The sequence below is a fragment of the Frieseomelitta varia genome, unplaced genomic scaffold, assembly GCF_011392965.1.
Source record: "Frieseomelitta varia isolate USP_RPSP 00005682 unplaced genomic scaffold, Fvar_1.2 scaffold_40, whole genome shotgun sequence".
Lineage (NCBI taxonomy): Eukaryota > Metazoa > Arthropoda > Insecta > Hymenoptera > Apidae > Frieseomelitta > Frieseomelitta varia.
The window spans coordinates 324958-350873 of NW_025110146.1; the positions used below are offsets into that span (position 1 = coordinate 324958).

The 25916-nt window shown below is 34.5% G+C and overlaps 4 protein-coding genes across 6 annotated transcripts; 2 read left to right on the forward strand and 2 right to left on the reverse strand.

Annotated features, from left to right (window-relative positions):
• Positions 1–372: 372 nt before the first annotated feature.
• LOC122531458 (ESF1 homolog) lies at positions 373–3659 on the reverse strand. Of its 3 annotated transcripts, none has more exons than XM_043659392.1 (8): positions 3399–3659; positions 2594–3315; positions 2276–2448; positions 2082–2183; positions 1803–2003; positions 1510–1732; positions 670–1431; positions 373–583 (listed from the first exon to the last, which is right to left on the reverse strand). In XM_043659392.1, exons 2-8 carry the CDS (start codon positions 3312–3314, stop codon positions 483–485), a joined length of 2283 nt encoding a protein of 760 aa, XP_043515327.1. In that variant the 5' UTR covers position 3315; positions 3399–3659; the 3' UTR covers positions 373–482. The 3 variants fall into 3 exon arrangements, with proteins under 3 accessions (XP_043515327.1, XP_043515325.1, XP_043515326.1); XM_043659390.1 differs by having other exon boundaries at positions 430–587; positions 674–1431; positions 3399–3653; XM_043659391.1 differs by having other exon boundaries at positions 430–587; positions 674–1431; positions 3395–3653.
• Positions 3660–3917: 258 nt separating this feature from the next.
• LOC122531459 lies at positions 3918–6087 on the forward strand. Its single transcript, XM_043659393.1, has 5 exons — positions 3918–4305; positions 4382–4562; positions 4637–5078; positions 5160–5386; positions 5457–6087. The coding sequence occupies exons 1-5, from the start codon at positions 4197–4199 to the stop codon at positions 5536–5538; spliced, it is 1041 nt and encodes a 346-aa protein (XP_043515328.1). The 5' UTR covers positions 3918–4196; the 3' UTR covers positions 5539–6087.
• Positions 6088–7702: 1615 nt separating this feature from the next.
• Positions 7703–11285, forward strand: LOC122531444 (zinc finger protein Elbow). Its single transcript, XM_043659366.1, has 2 exons — positions 7703–7748; positions 8887–11285. The coding sequence occupies exons 1-2, from the start codon at positions 7703–7705 to the stop codon at positions 10371–10373; spliced, it is 1533 nt and encodes a 510-aa protein (XP_043515301.1). The 3' UTR covers positions 10374–11285.
• Positions 11286–11378: 93 nt separating this feature from the next.
• LOC122531443 lies at positions 11379–24693 on the reverse strand. The gene is made up of 4 exons (XM_043659365.1): positions 24468–24693; positions 15652–15812; positions 11699–11935; positions 11379–11557 (listed from the first exon to the last, which is right to left on the reverse strand). The coding sequence occupies exons 1-4, from the start codon at positions 24658–24660 to the stop codon at positions 11393–11395; spliced, it is 756 nt and encodes a 251-aa protein (XP_043515300.1). The 5' UTR covers positions 24661–24693; the 3' UTR covers positions 11379–11392.
• Positions 24694–25916: the final 1223 nt, after the last annotated feature.

Genomic DNA, 25916 nt, shown 5'->3' on the forward strand with positions numbered 1-25916 from the left:
AAACAGATGGAAATATTCTGCGTACTTGTAGATATAATTGCTATATCTTACTTTATCATTAGAATTCCACAACTGGCCTGTTTGCACTCGATATTATTGTTATATATTTTCCGTTGCTTTAAATCCAGTCGCTGCAGTGCAGAGGGGAGAGTGGTGCCAGGGGAAATGGGATTCCATTCTCGTGGATCGCAGGAGAAGGGAAACTCAACCAAAATTTTCTAAGATTTTGTTTCTAAAGCATCATGGAATGCGACGAGACAGACTTTTGCTTTTTTCGATATTCTACGTCATACTTTATATAAAATACATTAATAAAGAATATAAAAAGTTTAAAATAAATACATAACTATTATTTCTTTTAGAAATACATACATAGCTTGAATTAATAAAACTCGATATATTTATATTAAGAAATTTATATATACGTATATGAATACATACATATTTACAAACATTTTATCAAAAAATGCATATAAAAGAAATTATTTTATAGGCCTTGAAATATTTTTGGCATTTTTCTTCACTGACTTAATTAATGACTGTAGTTCTGTATTAGAGTTCAGTTTTATTTCTTTAGCAGGTACTTCCTGAAACATTTAAAGAAACAAACAAAAATACATGTAATATATATAGGGTACACATGCAAAAGTACATACGAACAAGTTTTACTCACTTCACTATGTTCACTATCAATTCTTCTTTTCAATTTTTCTTTAATCAGAGCTTCGCTACCTTTGGTCTTCCTATAATGTGGATCTGCTGGATCGATATTAAAATGATGGGATGTATATAATGCGTTAAATCTTGAATCTCGTACATTCACTTCAAAGTTGTCTTTTATTATTTGATTTTGTCCGTTTTTCTTCTTACTCAACCGTTTCTGTTTAGATTTTGTCATTGTGGCGTTCTCTTCAATCTTCTTCATGTTGAAATGTTGCTTACCATCATCATTTTCATCCATTAATAGAAGTTCTAATTCAGCTTTACGTTTTTCTTCGCTTTCGCTATCCGATGAAGTAAAACTATCATTTTCTACAGTGTTTTCTCCCCTATAAGACAATTTATTATTTTCAATTTCATTATCTGAAGGAAGCATTTCTGAATCTTCACTGTCCAACACATCTCTATCTGCATTTTTGCGTTTCATTCGTTCCTCTCGTTTAGCTTTCTTTTTCTCTTTCCGTTTCTCTAAATACTGTTCAAATGGCGTAAGTTTTTGATCTTTCTTTAATCTTTCTTGTACCAATTTTTCAGCTTTCTCTTTTGTGCCCAATCCCCAAGTAAATTCTAACTCAACATCTTTTTTCTGTTTGCTTTCTTCTTTCTCTTCTATCTCTTTCAATAAAGCTTTATATTTTTCAATTGGCTCAACAGTTTCTTCCGCTTCTGAATCACTTTTATTTTTTTGAGATTTCTTTCCTTCCTCTTTTCCTTTTATAATAAAAAAAAAGTTAATTAAATAATAAAAATATAGAATACTAAAAATATAGAGAATTAAAAACATAATACCTGATTCATCATCACTTGACTCAGTTGCTAAATAAGCTTGTAAATCATTGTCAGTAATTTCATTCAATTTTCCCGAGTTCAGTTTTTGTGCAATTTCCATTCTTTCAGGATTCGTCTCATCCCAAGTCAACTGTACTTTAACTTGTTGCAAAGCTGTAGTTGTGAATTGTCTTGGTTGATATTTTGTAGGGTCTGGCAATTTACTACATACCTCTTTAGGAGTCTTAAAGAAAGAGTATTCAAGCTAATATATAGTGAATATATTTTACATACATTAGGTTTCAGTAACATACCTGGTGAAATTCCATATCATCTGGTATAAATCTGAGATCTAACCTTGTTGCTGTAGATTCATATTCCGTACCATCACAATCAGAATAAATTTTATTTGCCGTTTCAGCAGAATCAACATCGACAACAGCATAATAATATTTTAATCTATTTAGTTGATACTGTCTTAATTTTTCCATGTGATATGCTGATCCTTCCTCATTCTAGAAAATTATATACATTTTAAGTTTATATACAGTTTCATTTAGATTTCTAAGAAAAATAAAGAAATGAACTGTTACATCGTTTTCATTTTCGATTTCCTTATTTATGTCCGTCAATTCCTTTGGACCTTTAATTTCTTCTTCTTTCATTCTTTGTAAACCAAATTCTGATGGGTAAATCTAAAATTATTTTTCATAAAAATATTGAAAATTAACTTATGTTATATTATATTTACAGTAATATATAATAATATATAATTAATAATATTTACAGTAACTGAATGAATAAAACCACCAGTAGGCAAGAATGAATTGAATAAAACCATAAGGTCTACAGCACGAATTCTATCCCAGTCCATGTTACAAACTGCTAATCTGTGTGTAATTTCCTCTGTTGATTCAGCTTCCTTATCTAATTCACCCCAATTGTGTTCAATATCTTCATCTAAATGGTAAATGCACATTGTTATTAAATACCATGTATATAAAATTATCTATATGTTAGATTATCTATATGTATATAAAAAAATATCTATACGTATATAAAATTGTCTATATGTTAGATTAGTTATTAGTTTAAAATATATTACCAGAATCTTCAGAACTTTCTTCATCAGAGGAGCTGTCTGTCATTAAAAGCCCTTCACCTCTAGCGTAATTTACAGATAAATTTCTTAACTTTGCTTTGATATCATCTGTGAGTTTCCCAGATTCATGTTTGCTTCTAATATTCAATTGTCTTTCACTTTCTTTTAAATCTAACTTTAAGCTTCTTGCACTAGTTATGTCATCTATATCTGATTCAGACTCGGTGTCACTTTGTTCCTCAGAATTTACATCACTCTCTTCTTTTGGTTTAATGCTAGATATTGACTCTTCATTACTTAATAAACTATTACTTGACTTGTAAGATAATAATTGTTTATCAAGTAATGGAGAGTTAGTAGCATCCTCACTTGTACTATTTTTTCGACTACTTTCCTTTGATCGAGGAATTTTATTCTTTGTAGTTCCTTCTTTTTTATCTTTTCTAAATTTTTTCTCCTTTTGTTTTGGCTTTTCATGTTCTTCTTCATCATTTTCTTCTTCGCTGCTCGATAAATCATAATACTTTTTAAGGTTCTCTGATGATGTTTGATTTACAGGTCTACCTCGTTTGTCTATAGTATATTGAACTGTAAATTTTTTATCCTTAAACATACTCTGAAATCTTTTATCTATTTTCACTTTTCTTTCTGCTTTTGGAATCCTTTTAAATTTAGGATCCCTTGCAACATAAGCAAATCGTTTGTCGTTTAATAATTCGTCCATGCTAAAAAAGATGATGCTCAATTACTTCTTATTTTTATAAAGTATATACGTGCCCATATAACCAATCTCAATATTTATACTTACTTTATCGTTTCGTACAATTTATGACTGAAAAATATCGTACAATTATAAATAAAATACTTAAAAAATTCTGTTATAGTTCAAAATCGATATTTAAATACATCAGACAATATTCTACTGCGACGATCCACGTGCTTAAATACTCTTTAACATAACCCTACTTAGTATTAAAGTGTCAAGTACTGTTATGTTAATCTTGATTGGTTGATTGTTAGTCCTATTGGAAATTATTTAAAAATTTGTCTCAGAAGGGTATAACAATATCACATAATCAAAACAAATTGTTAATTTCGTGCAAAATTGAAGATCATTTTGTTAATAATATTCTGCAAAAAGGAATATAAAGATGAATATAAAAATTATATTAAATTACAAAACTAGAAAATTTTAGATCGCAGAAAGTAGTTACCAATATTACTACATACGTTTAATTCAGACAAAAGTAAATCAATTTTTTAGTTAAATGAATAACATCTAATAGCGAGTTATGTCGGAATAAACCAATCAGATTCATTCCCGCCATTTTCCAGTCACATTTCTTGCAACTATGACGCATTGTCGTGATCGTTCTTTCTATTCATTTTGTGTTCTTTGTGATCGTACGTGTATTTTTTATTAACTATCAGATAATAATTTCATCTGATTATCAGCGAATTACGTGAAAAAAATGAAATATCGTGTTTTTGTTACAAAACAAGGTTGACATATCACGTCCTATGTTTAAGTAACAATTTTTCAAGGATAAATACACGTAAATTAGCCGTATTTTCGAATGAAGATTTTTCTATTGCACTGAAAGAGATGAATACACCAACAACCAGAGATTTCTTGCGGAGACCAGATGGAACGCGTAGAAGATCCGCTCGCCAAGCTTTGGCAGTGATTCCTGTTAATAATTCCGTTTCACCAGGTGCGTTCCTAACATTCTTCGTGTCATTCGATTATATTTACTTACTCTTCGTAATTTCAATTTCAATGTGTTTTAGCCGAGGCAGTTTCCACCGAAGTTAATGTAATGGATAATTTTTTAAATAGTCGACAAGGCACTGATTCTTGGAGCCCTGCACCCAGCCCTGACGAATTGGTAATCCAAAAACGAGGGCGTCGTCGTAGAACCATAGTTTGGTCCCCTGATCTTGATACTTGTAAAAGGAATAGCCTGTTTAGGTAAATGTCCATTTCTTTCTCCTTTACTTTTGCAATACATAGTTACATAGAAATGTATCGAATCTCTTTTGCAGCTTAAATTCTAAAGATCGTACACCAGTGAAGAGTCCAACGAAATCAACTATGGTACTGAGAAGTACACCAAGGAAAAGGCTCACCCTTGGCGATGCCAGTGAGTGTCAGTTTACAACGCCGGATAAAAAGAAAAAGATGCAGAGTTTTTTGGGTACCACTAGTTCGCAAAAGTATTTTAATGGAAATTTAATAAACGGCCTGAGAGGCCTTAGTCACAATCAATTGGTTCACATGATCATGGATTTGGTCTCTATGCAAGAGGATGGTCTGTTACATGAAAATGAGAAAATACGAAATGTTTTGTTCAAAAAAATGCCGGTGGCTGACATACAACCATTAGTTGATACACTAAATAATTTGAAACAAAATATTCAAGTTGGCATCGCGCTATCTAATATGGATGATTTATCTGACATTCACATTCATTTAGATACCTTTCAGGTATGTAGCGATCTCTTTATCTGTTTGTACATTTCTTTATTTTGATTAATTATTAATATGTTCTTTTTTTTTTTTAAATAGAAAGCTATTATTGACCAGGGAAAGAGACTTGTAGAATCACAGCATTGGCTATCGGTAATGCATTATGTATGTGCAGCGTGGAATGTTACGAAGCAATTATATGAAGGAGAAAATCGAAGTTTATGTAATTTGACACACAAGTGTTTTAAAAACTTGACACATTTTTGTTCACAAGCTTTGAAAAAAGGAAATTTTACAAGTTCCGTATTGGATATGTTTACCGAGAGGTATTGATAACAAACAAAGTTTTATATTTAACGTAGATATTACACTTCAATTCTATTGAATTGTTTGTAGGTTCCATATGATGGTTGAAGATTATGAGGACTTAAAAGTTTGTTTACAACTGATAAATGAAGTAAAAAACAATGAAACCTGAACACTTTTGCTGTATGTATGTCAACGAGGCCATACTAGTTTTATATACATATATATTTTTAATATATGCACAAATTTTAATCCTGATTGTGATGTAAAGACTATGAGTCTTGATAATTGTTAGAGTAGCTATATTTTTTTACTACTTCCTTTTATAATAATATCACATAATGAGATTTATACAGACCGGTATCAAAATAGTAACGTTAAGATTATTTAAGATAATCAAATAATATTTTTATATTACGTTTGTATTAATTGTTTGAGACGCGCGTTACATTTTATAAATTTTGTAATTACAATTAATGTTACACGAACTGGAAACATTATTTATAAAGGATATTACGTTATCAATGCCAAGATAACTTATTTCAGACGCATTTACCGTTATTCTCTATTTTGTTATTTATGATTTATTTACGGTAGATATTTTCTTTTAAGATATTTATATGATTTTAACATAATATAATATATTTCATGTATATTTTGTCAAAAATACTTGGGGACGATATTTTAGTACAATTTCTTGCCTGTATCTTTTCATGACAATAAACATACATTTAAACTGATTTTTTATTAAAAACAATTTATTCGTCATAATATATCATGCATTCTTACATAATATATCCATTATTACTTCTGAAAGGCACATACTTCATTTACGGGTGTATCGTGGCATAATGTGGTATGATGTGGTATGATGTGTGTATGTGTGTATGTGATTGTGTGACGTGTCAGAAACACTCTAAGAAGCGTGTAAAATTTCACTTCACATACATACTTGTACACTTTTCTCCGACAGTATAGCGACAGTATAGACGATGCTCAGAATCTTTCTGATCGAACCGTTCGAATTTTTACTAGGCGATAATTAATCAATTATATATGTGTCTAGTCAAATGTTAAGTCAATTATCTAGAGATTCGCACTGATGGATACTACCCAAACGTCGGGGAAGGTCGTCGAGTACTGTTACGTACCATCATTGAGATTCTTTCGATCTTCTTTGTGTTCGCGAGCGCAAATTTTCTGTTTTATTACGGGTCATTTAAAAAGTGCGTGCTGGCAAGATTACATTATACACCACTTTTAGGAACATTTTCGAAATCCGAATTTGCCTCGGTCGGATTTGGAAAATTCCACCTAGACGAATAAAAAACGTAACAATGAACGCAACAATATAATCTGACTTCATCTAAAATAAACATTTAGATGAAACAAATCAAACGCGTTTCGTCTACGCCTCTCACGTAGGATGTTTCGCGTAAAATAATATGCGTAAAATAAAAGTTGCTTGTTTAACAAGGAAAACTTGGAACACCGTTCAAAAAGTTTCGCGATTCTTCTTTATCCAATATCGACAGGAAAGCATAGAAAATGGGAATGACTGTGCTTAAAAGGAGAACACTGTGTCGTAGTTTGTTCAAATTGTCTCTCAGATAATAAGAAAAAAAAGTTTATCTTGCGTCAAGTGCTAGCTACGTCAATTCCCAGTTGGACGTCCTTAACCGAGTTTCGGCTAAGAAGAAACTTTTTGAATGATCTTCATCGCGGCTTAACTGATGGATATTAAAACGAAAACGTTCCGTCTCTGAACTATGCGGTCACGGGCGATGAGATTGAAATTTCCTTTTGTACTCTTTCGCTAAAGGAACTGACTAACAATTGATAGTAATTAAAATTGAATCAACTTCTTGGTCATTTTTTTCTCTTACAAAGTAGATGAGAGTTCAAAAAATAAGAACGATTAAACTTTGCGCGTGTACAGGATCGAATTTGTCAATATTCCAGTTTCGTCACTATTATCCAATTACGTTCGACCTGTTTGTCAACGTAATGTGATTTGCCCATGATTCGGGCTTGCTGCAAGCTGTCCTTTGTTTCGTTTTCACAAAAGAGCGGAAAAAGAAAAGAAAAAAACATAAAAACTATACAAGAACGTTTCGCTCGCTTCGTTCAGATGACAATGGGACGCGATTAAATTAATTAAAATAACGATCCATAATGCGACGATGCAACTATGATACTTAACGAGATAAAGCTGCGAATCGAATACTGTGGTAATGAATCATCGGATATTACGAGTTCGCCGGCTGAGACGCGCTTCAGTCCACCTTCGCCGGCTGCACCCTTGGATATAGCTGCAAGAATCAATTAGATAAGCCATGAAACAGATGGAATTATCGAGAATGGAACAAGGGATGCTTCGAGGTTTAAATTTTATTTGTGCGTTTCTGCTCTTTTTTTTTTTTTTTTTTTTTTAAATTAAAAAGAATTCCGTGCAGGTAGAGTCTTTTTTTTTTTTTTTATTTAAAATTGCGTGCGCCTAAGGATTAAATCGCGCGTCATTTTTTATGACAGAGAAAGAAATTTTATTTCTCAAACGACGAGAATTGGTCTATTGAGCGCATATTTAAAAATAGTATTATAATAGCAAAGTTATATATCCTTGTTACATGTTGATAGGATAAATTGAATTACTGAAGAAACAACACGTGAAATCATGTATTTAAAAATATTTTTACAGAACGTTCTATTTGCGTAATACATGAATTTTCTTTTAGTCTTCTGATCATTATTAGCAAAATGAATATAAAATTGGAACATGATTCTATCAATTTGTTTATTCGACTCGTTCGATTTGATATAAGTCAAGATCGTAACGAAGTGATAGTCGTGCAGTTACAAAACTTATAATTTTATCTGTTATTACCGATACTATTCTTAGATGGATCACGTTAAGACATGAAGCAAGGGATACAATTAAACGTTCGATTCCATTAGATTGGTTTGATCGCCCGACGAGTTATTACGTACTTCGTGGCGGTTATGCGATCGGTTCTATATTTACGCGCGTACATTTCCTCCAGAAGCGATAAAAAAAGATTTTTTAAAACGCAACAGCGGCAATATAAATTGAAATGCAATGTGATTTATACATTTTTCGTCTCACTCGCGCCCGAGTAAAGTGATATACGACAGTTTGATTAATTGTTTTTAGATATTGCAATCATTGGCCATGACTTTTTATTAGTCGTAAAACTGTATGGACGTGGCGATATATCGGCGACGATATATCTGTCGAGCTTAAAGCCTCGCGCGAGCACAATGCAAAACGAAAGATGACGGGAATATCGGTGACGATTATTAAATGCCGATTACTTTTCAATAATTAAACTGCAGACGTAACCCACGCGTCGAACGCATATTTCGATTAATTACGATAACTCGAAATATGACAAAACGTCAATGTCGATAGCGATGCTAAAAATGTGCCACAATTACGCGTACGTTTGATATGTTTATAAAATAATCGTGCAAAATTATCTACATATATATATTACGCAAGATATCGAAATTGCTCGACAACCGATCTACATTGGCACGTTTTCCTTCTATTTGCAGCTAGATGCGAAGAAGAGTCCGCTGGCGCTTCTTGCTCAGACTTGCAGTCAAATAGGAGCCGACACACCGTCCAATAAATCACTGCTGGGTTCGTTGGACAAAGGTTCAGGCAACAAATCGTCCAAGTCGACGGATCAATCACGCGAGAAATCGTCGCCGGCGGTCGTGGTCACGTCCGCGTCGGATTCGGCCAAGACCACCTTCAAGCCGTACGAGTCCTGTTTGGGTCGTGAGAAAGCGTCGAGCCCGGACGAGCAGCGATCGGCCTCTAGTCACTCGACGTCCGGTCGATCGAGGACACCTGGTAGCAACAACAAACGATGCTCCAGCAATCAGAGCGCCTCGTCGGTTCGTACGGTGACGCCGCAGGGGCGGAAAACCGCGACGCCGAACGGCGACGTGGCACGAGAGTCACCGGCCTCGAGAATATCGTCCGCGGCGAATCTCTCGTCGGGTCAGCTCGACTCGTCGAGTTCGTCTCAACCGGCGGTCGTCAGTAGCCCGTCGTTACAAGGGAAACCTTCTTACAGTCCGGCCGGTGTCCTAGCGATGACAGACCCGTCCATCAAGGATCTCCCCTTGGGTACATTCAAGCCAGGTGTCAGTCTAGCCTCGTCGAGCTCTGGTTATTTAGGTTACACGCCGCAGATACCAATCGATGTAACAGCCAGTTCTTTAATGTCGCAGCAGGCCGCGTTGAAGAATAGCCTGGTGGCCGGCAATCCCTATCTGAGTTACGCGAGGCTGAAGAGCTCCTCCGACGCTTTAATGCCCGTCTGCAGGGATCCCTACTGCACCGGTTGTCAGTTGAACTCTCATCTGCTGGCCCATTCTGCGAACGCGGTGGTGGCGAACGGCAAGTTGGCGAGCAACGGCACCGCCGGCTCCACCGGTGCTTCCTGTCCAGCTGGATGTACACAGTGCGATCACAAACCTGGGTCGGCGGTTTACGGAGCGTTGGGCGTAGCCGCGTACGCGCACGCACAACTGGCAGCATTGGCAGCGGCCTCGCAGCTTCCCTACGTGTGCAACTGGATAGCCAGCGACACGGCGTACTGCGGCAAGAGGTTCTCCACGTCCGACGAGCTGCTGCAGCACTTGAGAAGTCACACCAGCGTGTCGAACGGTAGCGGCGTCGCGGATCCATCCGCGGCCGCCTTGTCCCTGTTGTCGCCGTCCGCCGTTGGACTACCACCGACGCATCCTTTGTTCTCCAGGACTTATCCCACGCCGCCGTTGAGCCCGCTGGCAACCGCGCGTTATCACCCTTACGGGAAACCTTCGCCGCTGCTGCCACCGCCTTTATCGTCGTTGGGTTTACCGCTGCCGCCGCCTCATCCGCACACGACCGCCGGATTGCCACCGTATTTCTCCCCATACTCGCTGTACGGAGCTCCTCGCCTTGGCGCCGCGTCCGGCTTGCCTCAATGAGTTCTCCACCGTGGGCCTCGACGTTGCCGACCGAACGCGTTGAGATGTATCAATCGTTTAACTGTGATACACGTGCGAGTATAGAGAGAAAAGTGTTTGGACTAGAAAGAGGAAGGTACGGGACTGAGCAAACCTCACCAAGTATAACCTCGCATCTACGTTTCCCGAGATTAAGTTACTCCGTTTTGATATCGCGGAGAATTTTCCCTTCACCCTCTCCTGTCGATTTATCTATTCGCCTTGGTTGAAACTGAAGTCTCGTGAATTTATCTGGACAAGTTTGTTCGGTCAAACGGAAGACACCGAAGACGACGTGAACGTGTTTTGCCGTGAGAGATATCTATCATCCAGTGTCATCGTTGAGATAGCCGTAAGTTTTACCTGTTCGCACGTGTCGAATCTTCGGTAGAAAGTGCAGGAAAGATTGCAATTGTTATAGTGTACTAATCGTTTAACTGTGATTCTCGTGCAAGAATAATGGAGCATATAGTGAAGGGGAGCAAATCTGAAACTAACGTGTGCCTGAAAGAACTACTTAATGGCTGCTGCGTAATAATTATTGACTATCGAGGCACCCTCTCTCCCTCCCCCTCTTGATCTTAACACCAGTATTCACTTGTTTTTCTGCTTACGTTTGACGAATATCCCAACACTCGACCATTTTTTCTCTCGTATTTTTCAACGCGAATTTTTACACGACGTTCGAACAATTCACACTCGTACGCGCGCATTCGACCACACGCTTACCGTTATTGCATCATTTCACGTCACGCTGTCGATGAATTTTCGTTCTCCGATAGCACCGATGATTTCCGATTAAAAATCATTTCTCGTTGCTGCATCGAACTGAAATATATATATATATATATATATATTTAGCCTGCACGATGGCCCTTTAATTTCGAAAAAAAAGACAAACGAGTGCCACGGGTAACGTCGAAAAAAAAAAAAAAAAAAAAAAAAACAAATTTTTCCATTTTCAACCAAAGATTTTTCAATAGCAATTCAGATGTACCTGATCAAGAGTGTCTCGACATAAAAATTTGAAGATTGAAAATTATTATTATTAAATGCAAACTCTCCTTGAACTTGAAGAAAACAAACATCAGATAAAAAAAAGGCAATTTCCTTTTTGATCCTGGAATGATCATAGAGCAAAACCAATAAACAAATGGCAAGTTTATCTGCAAGAAAAAAAAAAAAAAAGAACATCGAATTAATTTCTACATCCAATGTGTCGTATTAACTGCAAATGCAGGCTTGGCAGCCACGACAGATAACACGTATTTCATAGTTGTTACGATATATATTTTTTGCATACATACCTGAAACGTGTCCTGATTGCTGAGATCGAACACGAGAACGTAGGCGTTCGCACTTCGTAGCCCGTAATAACGGAAGTCCGTCCATTCGAGGTGCGAGCTGACCGGAAAATACGGGATCATCGGTAGATCCGTAATTTTTAGTTCGTACAATCGATCGGCGAGCACCACGCTCGGATAGAAAGTCTCCCTACGCTCGGTCGGCTTGTACTCCTCGCAGAATTCGCTCCACACAAATTGCTGGAACCCACAAACGAGTACTAACGCCGTGTTCCCGCCGATTTCTCCGATTCAAATTGTCGTTCTCGTTGATGCCGACAAATGGCGAGAACTCTGGGACTTTTTTCTGGGAAAACTCGAAAGCTATCGACTGGTTTGAAGTGTCGTGCGCAATCGGCGATCCATTCGGCTTGTCGACGTTTATTTGTTTGGAATATACACTGCTTGCCAAAAAGATTGCAACACTTGGATATAAATTAACAAATTGTAGAAATTTAGAAATCACATGCGTGTTTGGAGTTATTAAAATTTAGTTTGATAATGCCAGTTCGCGGAATCCGAATTTGTTATTTATTTTTTTGTCGTCGGTTAGTCAAAAAATTATGCGAGTTTGTTGCTTCAAAGTGTCTTTTTTTTTTTTTTTTTTGTAGCTTCCGTTGGTTTAGATTAATTTCATTGTTGACAATTCATTATAATTTTTTAATGTCGGACAAAATAAATGTGCAGTTTGAAGTGGAGGAAGAAAATAAAATTTAATTAATACATAGAAAAATTGGTTTAAAGCTTTATTATAATGGTGGAAAGGCCCATAGAATGAGTATATAGGATAATCTTGGATAACAGAAATTTTACGGGAATTTTAAAAAATTTATACATATATAATTACGTTAATCTATAATGTAATAAGAATAATATAATATAAGTATAATAAGGAAAAAAACCATTAAAAGAAAGGAATCATTTTTCTGTAGTTGGAAAAAGAAGTAACATTCTTCTAATTAAAAGATTTTAAAATTTTATTTAATTGAGAAAAATTCATACGACGAAATTGAGATTTAATGGAAAATCTTGTATTCGACATATTTCCCGATGCAATATTCGCTGTTCCCTTTTCGACGACTTTCAATTTCCTCAAGAGACGACAGTTAACCGGAAACTGGCTTCGGAAATGAGCGGAAGTCATTCGTATCTTGCGAAGCGATGTTCGTCACAGTTCGAGCCGAAAAGCTGAACCTCTTGTTAGCTTTGCTAATAGGGTATGTGTCTTGTGTGTGAGAAATACTTGTGTTTTTCTTTATTAAATTTGTCAACGTTCAGTGAAAACTGTGAACACTTTTCTACTTGTACTTTTTCGTTAATTCAATTCGCATTGAAATAACGCTGATATCGGTTAGTTGGAAAATTTAACAATTCTTTTATTATTGAAGTCTCATTGTTTGTTTAATGAAAGTTAAATATGAATGAAATAAACAATGAATTAAATCATTTCGTTTATATTTTATATCTGTTTTTTATTTAAATTCTTAAATTATTCGCAAGAGTGGATTCTACGGCTGAATGCTGTCAAGTTTTTAAACAAACTCGGGCATTTTCAATTTTCCTGCAATTCTCTGTGTTGACGTTTCCTGCATTTTTAAAAATTCTATTAACTAAATATACGTCCAGAAGTTTCGTGAAAGATGCAGCTACTCGTGACTTCTTTCAGTCCCCAGTGAGCTTACGCGAACATCGATCGCGGTCTTTAAACCGGCTTGAGTGTTAACAGGTCTCGTTTTTCCACTTTCTTATTCTCGGAATTTTCCCTCGAGTATTATAAAAATTTTATCCCTCGTGTTTCTCCGCTACTTTAAATTTCTTTACTGCTTTTCAACCTCTATTTTGCTCAAACTATAAACTTCCTATGTAATTAAAAAATATGTTGTAATACCCTTAAGGAATTGAAGAGCCATTCTTAGAATGTCATGTTTCCAACATTCTCCAAAAACAGCTCTCTAGTAGAAGGATTTTTCGTACAAGTCTTTGTTTTCCGCACGTACTGATGTTCAAGGCATGCAGGTTATTGTTCTAAAGTAAGAATATTCGAAATAACACGAGTCACGTTCGATGAAGCATTTCTTCTAACTCTGAAGCAAAAAACCAAAGAACCATCTGCTCGGTATAAATATGGTTACTACTCAAGGAAACAGTTCAAAGTGGGGATGATAAGTATTTTGCGGAAGCACAATCATTCGGTCGACGTCTAGCTGCGTTTAATTTAGGTACGCGATGTCTTTGTTACGTGACGTTAGTCTGCCGCGTTTCGTATTAGTTTCTTCTTAGTTCTTCGCTGTGTTCGAGACCCTTTGTGCCCTATCAAGTTGCCCGGATGGATGCTCAGAGAGACGCTTGGAAAACCGAGTTGCACCGCGACAATGAGGTGTATATTTTGATAACCATCGTTGTTATGCTAAGGGAAAGTTTGAACAGACGAGCGTGTAACGTGTACTCGCAGTCAAACGGGGGAAAACGAATGTCTAATTGACGAGGTCTCAGTTGTTTGAAGACGTATCCAGAATGAATTGTATTGTGTTAGGAGGATCTCAATGGCGGAATTCAGTCTCGAGATAAGCGTCTTTCAATCGAAAGTTACAGCCTCTGGTCCAGCTGGGTTCGCGTCGCTTGCAAATTCTCGCGTGCCTTTAATCCGAGACGAAATTTTATCTCGGCGGCGAAAGTCGGTCTCGAGGAAAAACGTCTCTTAGACAGAAGTCACAGTCCCTGATCACACGAAAATTTTCAATGTTTCGCGTGCTTTTAATCCGAACGAAATTTAATCTCGGCAGCAAAAGCTCGGCTTCGAGGCAAAAATGTCCCACAGCTGATGAAAGTTACAGCCCCTGGCCACTCAGTTGGCATCACTCGAAATTTTTTTAATGTTTCGCATGCTTTTAATTTGAACGTAATTTAATCGCGGTTTTCGAGAAAACACATCTCTGAAATATATAACCGTAGCTAAAGGTCACAGCTTCTGGCCACCGAGTCGGGAGCCACTCAAAATTTTTAACGTTTCGCATGCTTTCAATTCGAACGAAATTTAATCACCTACACAGTTTATTTATTACTAATTAATACCATTATTATTATTATTATTATTATTTTAAAAGCGAAGAGAATTATTGTATATGACAAGATTTGAATACGTGAGTGTTAGTTATAAGAGATTGGTTCTCGAAATTACATTTATAGTTATGAATTATGATTTTATATTATTACTTGTATAATAACAATTTTGAAGAATTGAAAGCGGCTGAATGAGGTAAATAGATATATATTTCACATTATTTTTGTCAAAATATGTCCTTTTGTTTCAAATAATACAAGTTTTCGTCATATTATTCTAACAAAAGCTTTAATTAGACAGAAGATATAAATACATGTTTGCAGTCTCGTTTTGTTCATATTATTGACAGCTTAATTCATGGACATTATTATAATATAATAGCTTTCACATCGTGGAATTATTTTCATATTATTGCGTTGAAATCCCAGAATTCTCGTAATCACGTTTTGAGGATATTAAAATAATTAAATAACTTATCAAAAGAAAATATATATATATATATAAATATATTGTTTTATGTGTAGAAACAAACGTTTGTATAGTACACCTAACAGATATGTAGGTAATTAGAATAAATACGGTGATGCGAATTGCTTTAAAATTGCGTGGAAACTGATGATAATTAATTTAAACAAATAGTTCAAGCAACTTCAATTCGAAAATTAAAATCGTTATCACTCTACAACGTGAAAGAATCAATCAATCTTCAACGAATTCAAACGAATCGAAAAGTTTGAAAAGATTAATTTAAAAAAAACGAATATTTAATAGTTTCGCTAGTGAAGATCTGAAAGGATCTGTATTAACAGCCACAGAGATAGATATCGATTCGATTCAACGAAAAATCAGTGCTCACCCTGATTATGCTGGACTTTCCCACCCTAGGTGCACCGAGAAACACAACTTTGACACGATCCAGAGTGTCTGCAGGGCTTTCTTCCTCTTTCGATCCACTTTCGGCGTTTTCACAAGTTATTGTCTCGCCTCCTCTCCTTTCCAAGTAGTCCAGATCCAGCTCTACGAATCATTTATACAATTTACGTCTTTAAAAATCGAAGAAATAATACGGAAAATAATCATCTGATAAGATTTTCCGTGTAGCTAGCAATAATAAATATCAATTACTTTGGCATAGTGCTTGATTATGCAAATTAGTTCAATTAGTTAATTCAATCGTTTATTCGATATATATTAGGGTTATTTCTTTGTTCTAATAAATAGAATTTCCAGTGTTTTTGTTTCATAAATTCGTATTTTTAAAATAAATTTATTTTTTTTAAATAAATTACTGTTGTTCGAATGTGAAAAATACCTGAAATATGTGATCTAGCATCTTACTTTATGGTGGAGTCATTTTTTTTTTATTCTGATGCCTTTGTTCTAGAAAATTCGTATTTTAAGCTTCGCTTGAAATGAGAAAATTAGTACAACAGTAGTTTGTACAACAAGGGGTGTCACAAATCGATAAAAGTGAATATAGTCCGATATTTTGTCACTGATATCGAAAATGGATTGTTTTTTAGTCACCTTGGAACTTTTTCGAGAAAAAGTTTATTCGCGAACCATGCGAATATTTTTGCTTGCGTGACGGTTTCTCTTTCTTTTTACGTCGTTTATTCGGTAATCAGAATATTGGTATTACCTGGTGATCCATTTACTATGGACGATTTGAAAAATCAGAAATTCCAATGATTTCAGTAGGATACGTTTACGCACGTATGTAACATAATATTTTTGTTTGATATTTAGAATTCTAGTAACGCGATATTCAGTTTTTAACAATTTCAAAATATTTATTTTTAAAGGTTCTAGTGTATATGTAAAATTTAGTTTGATATTTAAGTTCTTTTTTTATAACTGAAATTTTATTTCGTGCGTAAGGGAAAAATTACTTTATAAAATGTTTTTCTTCATTTCTTGGAGACAATTTATTTATATTTAGCCAATATACATTCAACAATTAACTATTCCAAATTTATAAAAATTTCCAATTCTGTAATTTCTTCAGAAGAATTTACGTTCTTCAAAAAGTTGATTGATATTTGATCTAAATTCTATATGATACTGATGTAATATTTTGAGACTATATTTATTCATGGTTTTTATACAAGATTATACGAATATTCTGATTGCAATAATAAGATTTTGATATTATCATTACAAATTTCCTTAATATTAGATAAAAGTGATTCATAGTAAGTCTATTTTTGTTCAATATAGTTAATAATTGATTCTTCAAGTTCAAACTTCAAAGGGGACATATCGTGTGTATGATTTAAAATTAATTTAGAAATCTATAGTGTAATGCGTATGTCTCAAATTATTATTTATTATCATATATATTACATTTATTGTTTTTCAAATATCTTTCATTATCGTATAATATCTACTTTCAATTGTCTTTGATAATATCTACTATTCGGAGTATCATTGTCAATCATGTTTTCCAATTTTTCGCTTCTTCTCTCTTTGCTCGTTTTCCAGTAAAAAATCACCAACGTTGAACTCTCCTAATATTTACATATGTAGCTGCAATATTTACATTCCTTCTGCAAATATTAAATTTATGTTTCCACTCACGTTTGCGATACTTTTCTGTGGTTTAAATCCCTTATTAAAAAATACGAATATTCTGTTCATTGAAATATTTGTTTACAGATTATATTTGAGTGAAATTCGATTCTTCTCGTTCGATTTTATTACTTTCTAAAGCAAAAAAAAAAAGATGTATCAGAGTGAAATTTTACTTAATAGAATCAACGTAATTTGATAGAATCAACTTTATCACCAAGAATCTTGGTGATAAGTTTTAAGGATTAAATGTACGGAGCATACATTTTTCCTAAGAAGAAAATATAATTGATAATTGATAAATTTCGGATGTTTATACATTTATCAGAAACTAAGGTTCCAAAAATTTGTAAAATGCATACAAAATAGAATATATTTTATAATTTTTAATAAATGGAACAGATTCAAGTTCTATTTTCATGCAAATCTATAAAAATATAAATTTGCATGAAAATTCGTACTCCAGTAATGTCAAATTCGTTGCTATGGATATATAAATATTCTACGGTGTGTTCAATATTTTTTTGCACCTTCGTAATGAAGCATTTACAATAAATACGTACAGAGTGTTCTAGTTTTCATGATACAAAAAATGATTCTACGTAGAAAAAAAAAAAAAAAAGAAAAATAAACCGTAAATATAAAATAAAATGTGACGCCTCGTTTTCGAGAAAATAGAGTTTGAAAATTTGTCAAGAGTACACTCAAATTAAATTAATTCAGAAATTAATTGGACAAAAGTGAATAACGTACAAAAAATGATTCAGCACGCGAAAATAAGTTTTTAGTAAGATGTTTTGTTTCCGAGAAGATTAAATTTCAAAATCAAGCGCACAAGTATCGAAACATTACTAATTTAACGAAACATTACTAAACCGTGTTTTGTTGGAAACGAGGTCTTAAATTATAAAGTTTTATTTTACACTTGTCATTTGTTCCCGCATGTAAAATATCCTCCCATTATTATTTACTCCCATCGAGTTAATCAAATAATTAAAGAAAAAAAAGTTCAAACTCAGTTTTCTCAAAAATCTTAAATGAAAATGTTATTCTTTTTTTCCAGAATATTTTTCCATGTATTATAAAATCACCTCTCTTCCGGTTTTTCACCATAAAAACTAGGATACCATAAAAACTGGAGTAAAACCATATGATATGAAAACTACGCATGCGTATAACAATTTTTTGTTATTTTTACTCGTAGATTTTTTTTAGAAACTTCTCCTAAAAACAAATTGAAAAGACATTGTTATAGCATGGGAACATGCTTTTACCTTAACACTCTATTATACAAACGATCGTGCATTGTGCCTTTTTGAATCAAGATCATTATACAAAGGCTTGATTGCAGCAGCACTATGATATTAATGGCGTAATGCGGCTCTTGTGCATGAAATTTGGCATAAATCTAGCTACGTAGCTTCATAATAACTAGAAATTAACAAGAAAGCTTCAATAAATCGTGGATCCTAATTTTAAGCCAATTCAAGCGTTTGTTATTTTTGATTTTTTCGATTATTTTAATTTTTATTCGATCGTAATGTCTGACCGAATTCATTTGAAATGATATTATCATAACGATGTTATTTATTACGTGCTTATTATTATATATCTGCTGGAAACAAGTCAGTTACTCTTACTTCTACAATTTCGATTAATTAAGGCATCTATTCGATGAAATTTTCGTGTATTAATTGGTAATTAATATTCGATGCGCGTAAATATGAAATAATAATATAATTGGAAAACTTGAAATCAAATTGGCAGTGATAAAGAACGAAGATAAATAAATTTTTTTGCAAAAAAATTATTTTTCACGTTTTATTCGTATTATTAAATCCACATTTCATCTTTTTTGTCCCATAAAATTCAAAATGTCGTCCCAGCAGACTGGTTGTGAATTGATTTTCTGACTTTACAATTTTTTTCACGATATTTCCAATGTACTAACTTCCTGTTAACATTTAACGAAATTAAATTCCCGCCTACTGAGAGAAAAAAAGGCACGGAACGTTATTTTCAGCGACCGTCGGAATTGCTTTTTCTCCTTTTTTTCTTTTTTTTTTTCGTAAAAATGTAGCAGAGAGATTTTACGATTATTTTTGAAACTTTTGCATTCACGGGGCGAACACAAGCTTCAGGAACGCGTTAATACTGAAATAATTATATTTTTGCTGCTGTCGACCCATTATCTACCGTTCCGCGATAATCTGTATAATAAGCGGCGCGATGAAATTCCATTGTCGTTACGAAAGTTTCTTCGTAGCGATAAGTTTAAAGAGAATAAAGATGTTAGGAATTTATTCTGCAACTTTTTGAAGTAATTAACGGTCATTTGAAACACGTTTTTTACGAGATGTACGGTAGATGGTCGTTACATGATTTCAACAATAATCGTGTTTCGCCAATAAATGATACGTATAGATAAATGCACACATTTTATAATAATTACAACAGGGATGTAATTTTTAAAAGTTGAGAAATAGTTGCATTTTGACTAGAATTATTTACTGGAATACGGACATCTCTGTAATTTTATATTTTTGTGAACACAAAATGGAATTTAAATACATATCATATTACTGTATTATTATAATAATTATAAAATTATAATACATATTTTATACATATTTTACTTTCTAATAAATATTATATTAAACGAATTCAGTCTTCAAATAATGATATAAATTTGAAGGTACTTTAAGATATCATGCATTTTAATTAAAACATTGTACATTATACATTCCAAGATATAGTTCCTCTTTTCGCGTAAGTTTTCCGCGAGAATTTCGAAAACAAATTTCTAGGAATTTTATATACGTCGCTGCAATAAAAAGTTCTGAAATTTTCCCTCGTAACAAAGAAAATTGTTAACCACTTTTTAAAACTTTTATTGCTTGGAAATTGTCTCGATAATTACATTTTGCTAGTTTCGTCGTTCGGGAATAACCAAATTGTGGTAGGTCATTTTTCCAATCAACCGCTTTCATGATTTTTATTTTTTTCGCGATAATTCGAAATGTTTTCGAAATCACGCGAGACAATAAAGTTCGAACTTTGTCGAAGTGATTTTCGCGATAATTGCGCAACATTTATTCCGCAGAAATCTTCTTTGTCGAACATAGTAGTATTGTCATTTTTAAGCGCAACAGCGATGGCTGTTGTCGCCCTCGTGCCTTCATGATAAATTCAGAATGTTCAATTTTTCGTCTGGGTCGCTGGATAATCGACGTTTATGAAATTCGCTTTATCCTCGCGAAGAATATTCAATGAATCGAGCTGAAATAACCGCGAGGACGACCAATCGGACGAACAATCGTGCGTTTCACCGTGAAAATACCGGCTCCCCTTTCCCTTTAAGCGATTATTTTGCAATTTCATTTCAATTATTTTCATCGAAACGATCGGCTTCGAAACGATACGAATAATTTTTCCTTTCTTTCTTTTTTTTTTTTTTTTCTTTCTTCTCCGAGCTCATTCCATTTATTTAATTTCTCCCTCTGTTTTTTTCCCTCCTCTTTTTTTATTACACAGTCGAAATTTGCTCACGATTAACGACGGAATTTTATTTGTAACGTCTCTCTTTGAGCGATGCAACGCGCTCTGCATTTGGCAGCGTTTTAATGAAAAAGTCGACAGCTTTGTTGGGGGCCAAAGAAAGTTCGTTCTTCGTTACTCGAGTGTCGGCTCGTTTGGTAAATATAAATGTGGCGTATTGTAATTCCATCGATCTTTCATATTCAGATAAATATACATATGTACGTATGTTACGACGCATCGACGAGCATAGGTAGAAGTATGGATTTATTGAAAATATGCGGATCAGTTTGTTGAACACACGAAATTCTCTGCACGTACCTGTTTGCCGATTTCGCAATAAATGCAAAATTTACATGAAAATTGAAGCATAACCAGACAGAATCATTATAGAGAATGTAGAAAAACTATGTGACGTATTGAAAATGGAGTATTTCTTTCAGTAGCGGAGACAAATTTTTCCTTCTTCTGCTTTTTTGTTTGTTTTTATAAAAATGTGAAAATTGCGTGAAGATTCGTCGCGTAGTAATCGATGAATTTTAAATTATTTTCAACCCTTCGGGTACTACAGTATCGCACAGATAATAATAATCGCAGTCAATAATAAAATTATTAAAGATCGCAATATTTTTGCAATCTTTTATCACAATTTATTGTATTTATTGTTCCATAGCTAGATATGAAACGAACTCGGCAATATAAATTCCAACTTAATGCCACGCGCGATGAAATATTTATTCCAATGATTTTGTAATATAGTTTCTGTCTATGCGGGAGTATTAAACTGACAAATGAATTCAACGATACAAATTCCGACTTTATGTCACAACAGGTGAGGATATTTATTTCAAGGATTTTATAATTAAATGTATACTTTGTGATTGCACGAAGATTGAAAGGTTTGAACGAACTTTTTTCGCGTCGAAGTGTTTAAACAATATAAACACAGTTAAACAATATAAATATAAATTTTTAACTGTCAGTGTTCAACAAAATTTGAATGATTTTTTTACGACTGTAGGTGAATATTGGTTCAACAATAGAAGTCCTAACTCACAGTGTCACAATTGCCGAGATATGCTTGTGTCTATTTCAAAGATTTCGCAGTTTTAAAAGAAATGTCTGCACTTGTCCGAGCGATAGAAAAAGCTTTCGATTTGTTGAGATTTCGCGGCAATATGACTACTTTAATATCAACGGGATCACATTCGTTGCCTGCAAACTCCGCCGGTGTACTAATCCATTTGTTCGATTGAAATCGAAATGTGCTTTTCTTTCTTCTTTCTTCTCGTTCTTTTTCTCTTTCTCTCGTCGAAATTTTTTCGCAGTTGGACGGGAGAAATCACTTCGTGCCGCGGCGTGCGCGAATAAAAAACGAGAAACAGAACTGAACGGAATTTCATAACAGGATTTTCCACGATGAATCGGGAAGTTCTCAAAACCGCCAACTTATTTACTCGCTTCTTCGTCACGCACGGGAATACGAGATTTTCCAGGGAAATTGAATTTTAACCCTCCCATGTTCGGAACTATGTTACCTGTCACACCTTCACTCAATTTACCCGTCATTAAATGATACATTGTAAAAAGGAATTTTCGAATAACGGCTTTTACGCAAATTTTACGTAATTTTCTGAATGTAATTTAAGAAATCGAGTTTTTACGTATTCAGGTACTGCAAAGTGGGTTTTCTTTATCATTTCTTACGAATACTTAAAATCTGTTTATTAGTCATTTGACACACAGTATGAACCTTTTCCATTTTTCCCCCATTTTAACATTCGAGCATCATAGCCTCAGAATGGAAAGTCTGCAATTAGCAGATAATCTAATTACTAGCTGACATTCTGGCCTGACAATATATAAGAGAAAATTCGAATATTTTACGTCGAATGTTCTTGGTCAGACAGATCTAAGTTATTTCGAATTTTATATTATTCCTCGCTCAGGCGAAAAGACGTGTAATTAAAAATAAAGAAAAATATATTGTTTCTTTTGATAATCTATCGTTTTGTAACTTTGAAACTCAATATAAATCGAACTAATTATTCACCGATGTACTTATTAAAAAAAGATTCTCTTCTGACGATAAAACTCGAATATTGAACAATCTGATCTAGAGACGTGAGGTCTGATGATTCAAGAGACCAGTTGATTGATCCATCCCCGAAATTGATCGTAACGATCGTATTTTGTCACACTTTGTATTTTTGTTATAACTCTTTAACGAAACCTTTTTTGGTCTTTTTCCTACATGATGTTTTAGCTTCATTTTTGTCTGTAAGTTACGTTGACGAGGTTTTAACACTTATGAAACGTTACTCCCAAGTGTCAGGAGATAGAATCTTGTGTGTTTCGACGGGATTACGCGTTCTTGATCGTTAGCATTAATCGTATCGAAAAACTCGCGTTTGGTATTTTACAATCATACGGTTTTTCCCTCTGTTGTCGAGTGTTGCACGTAATTTTTAATTATCGATGGAAAACGATATTTGCGTTTGAAAGGGCACTGATAGTTACATTTCGCATTTGAATTAACTAGATTTCATCCATAAGCAATGTTTGCGTTTCAACGCAGATGTTGTGTGGGCGTTTGAACTCGATATTTGATGTGAAATAAACACGTTCGAATATTTTTGACGAGAGATTGATAAAGAAAATATACACGTGTTTTGATCGATGTTTAACGTGAAAATAAACACGTGAAAATGGGAAACTCAAACGTTAGACGAAATTAATTATCGTCGAACGATCGTCAAATAAAATACGAGAACAACAAACAAACTAACACGAAGTAAAGAGAGTTAAGGCTCGTGGAAAACCTCAAGTTGTCAAAAACTGCGTTCCATTTTGATTGATATTTGACGTAGAAAAAAAAAGCGATCGTGTGAAAATGTGAAACCTGAACGAGATTAATTATCAAGATTAATAATCTTCAAAACAAAAAATAAACTAAAACACGCTGGACCCGCGTAAAAGCTCAGATTTCCGATGAAAGTTTCGCGTCGCGTTGTAATTAGCCCTTAAAAGAACGTAATCCCCAACTGTGTCAAAAAACGTACGCCAGGAACCAGAAATTTTGGCTGGAAAGAAAAATCGAACGTCTAAAGGGAAAACTAAACTGAGAGAAAAATATTATAATAAATGACGTAATCTGAACTCAACTAAAGAAAAACATCTAACTGTAAGTAAAAATCGGAAGAATGCACAGTCCGGTTTCTTATCACAAAACCACCACAATAATCGTCATCAACGCAAAATAATAATCATCATAATCGCACGTAACGACACGAATCGAACGGTGAAAAGACTCGTCAAACTCAAATGAAAATCAAATGAAAGTCACACTGCACTTGAGTCGTCACAGTTCAATCATCACCACCACCAACACAATCGAAGAGTATCCCCACTCGAATAATCAAGATCAACAAAGATCAATCGCAGTTAAAATCACAGCTGTATGTGTGTGCGTATGTGTGTGCGTGCGTGTGTGCGTGTGTGTCACACGTTTGTTTTCTTCAGTTTCTTTTCTCCTTTTTCTTTTTCTTTTCGAGGATTCATTACCCAGTAGCCGCTTGTTGCCGTAGAGTGTCGGCTTGGAGTGCGTGTCGTTCTCTCTCTTGGCACGATCCATCGGGGTGAACGCGCGATTTCCACGGGTCGAGGCATGAACGCGGACTGTCGCACCTGCGAGAGAAGTAAGCGTGCCGCTGCTGGGGCCGAGCTTCGCGGCCGAAGCTCGCAACTCGACTGGCATCGGTGCTCTTCAGTACGGCCAACTCCAAGGAGCGATCAACACCGACGCTGATTGACGGCTCCTCGTCGCGCTTTTCAACACCGCGAGACGCCACGCGCTTGTTGCCGTTTTTTCCCCGGACGAAAATCCCGGTGAACAGCGGCGAAAGAATTTCGTCGTTCCTTTCGTCGGTCGCGAATCTGTCGATTGGGCAGATTTCTTTCCTTTCAGACAGAAATCAACGTTCGTTTAATTCGAGGACCGTGGAAGTGGTAACGTGGGATGTTGATTTCGACGTGTCGAGAGTATGATTCTCGATCGTTTGAACTGTTATCGTACAACGATCCAAATTCGTCTCGTTTTGAAGCACGATCCGTTTCCTCCGAAGGTGATTTTTATATCACAAACAGCAGGTGAAAATGTAAACTCTCGAGGAACTTCTTGTTTGGAAATTGTCGTCGAAATTGAAAATTTTTCTCGTAGCTATAGATCCATCTCTCTATAACAATTATTTAAAATTTCTACTATTGCACAAGTAGCAACTTCTTGAAACTTGTTGTAGTAATTGTAAAGAAAAAAGAAAATCTAAAGTCGTGTTGAATTCTATTAGATCTTTAACTACCGATTCTTGACAATTATTCTCATACGCGAAGACGTGCGAGATCTTCAGCTAATAATAAGATTTTCGCGCCAGAATCGTCCCTAGCTGCGAACGTGTTAACCCATGTAAAGAACCAACATTTGATCAAACATTTCATCTGTAATTCATATCATTGAATCCTCTATTTCTTAATATTTAGATCGTAAACCCCAAGATTCGTTTAATATCTTTTCGTCATTATGTCGTTACCTATGTTCCACAATTTTTGCGAAATTCGAAGAAGCATCGAAGCATCTATAATAATAATAAAGTAATAATTAAAATCAACACCTGCCTATGAAAAGATAAATAAATTTCCAAATTCTTTTATCAATAGTAAATGAAGTAAATTTCTATTTACTCGGTTACTAGGTTATACACGTTTTTTTATTTTTTATAATAATATTTATAACAAATTTTTTATAAATAATAATAAAGTAATAATTAAAATTAACACCTGCCTATGAAGAGATAAATAAATTTCAACAAATTCTTTAATAGTAAATAAACTAAATTCCTATTTACTCGGTTATACACGTTCAATTTTCTATCGCGATCTCGAGTATGATTTTACAAGAAAAGTTAGATTGATACAAGAGTTCATTTGGGATTATTCTGACGATGTTACAACAGAAGA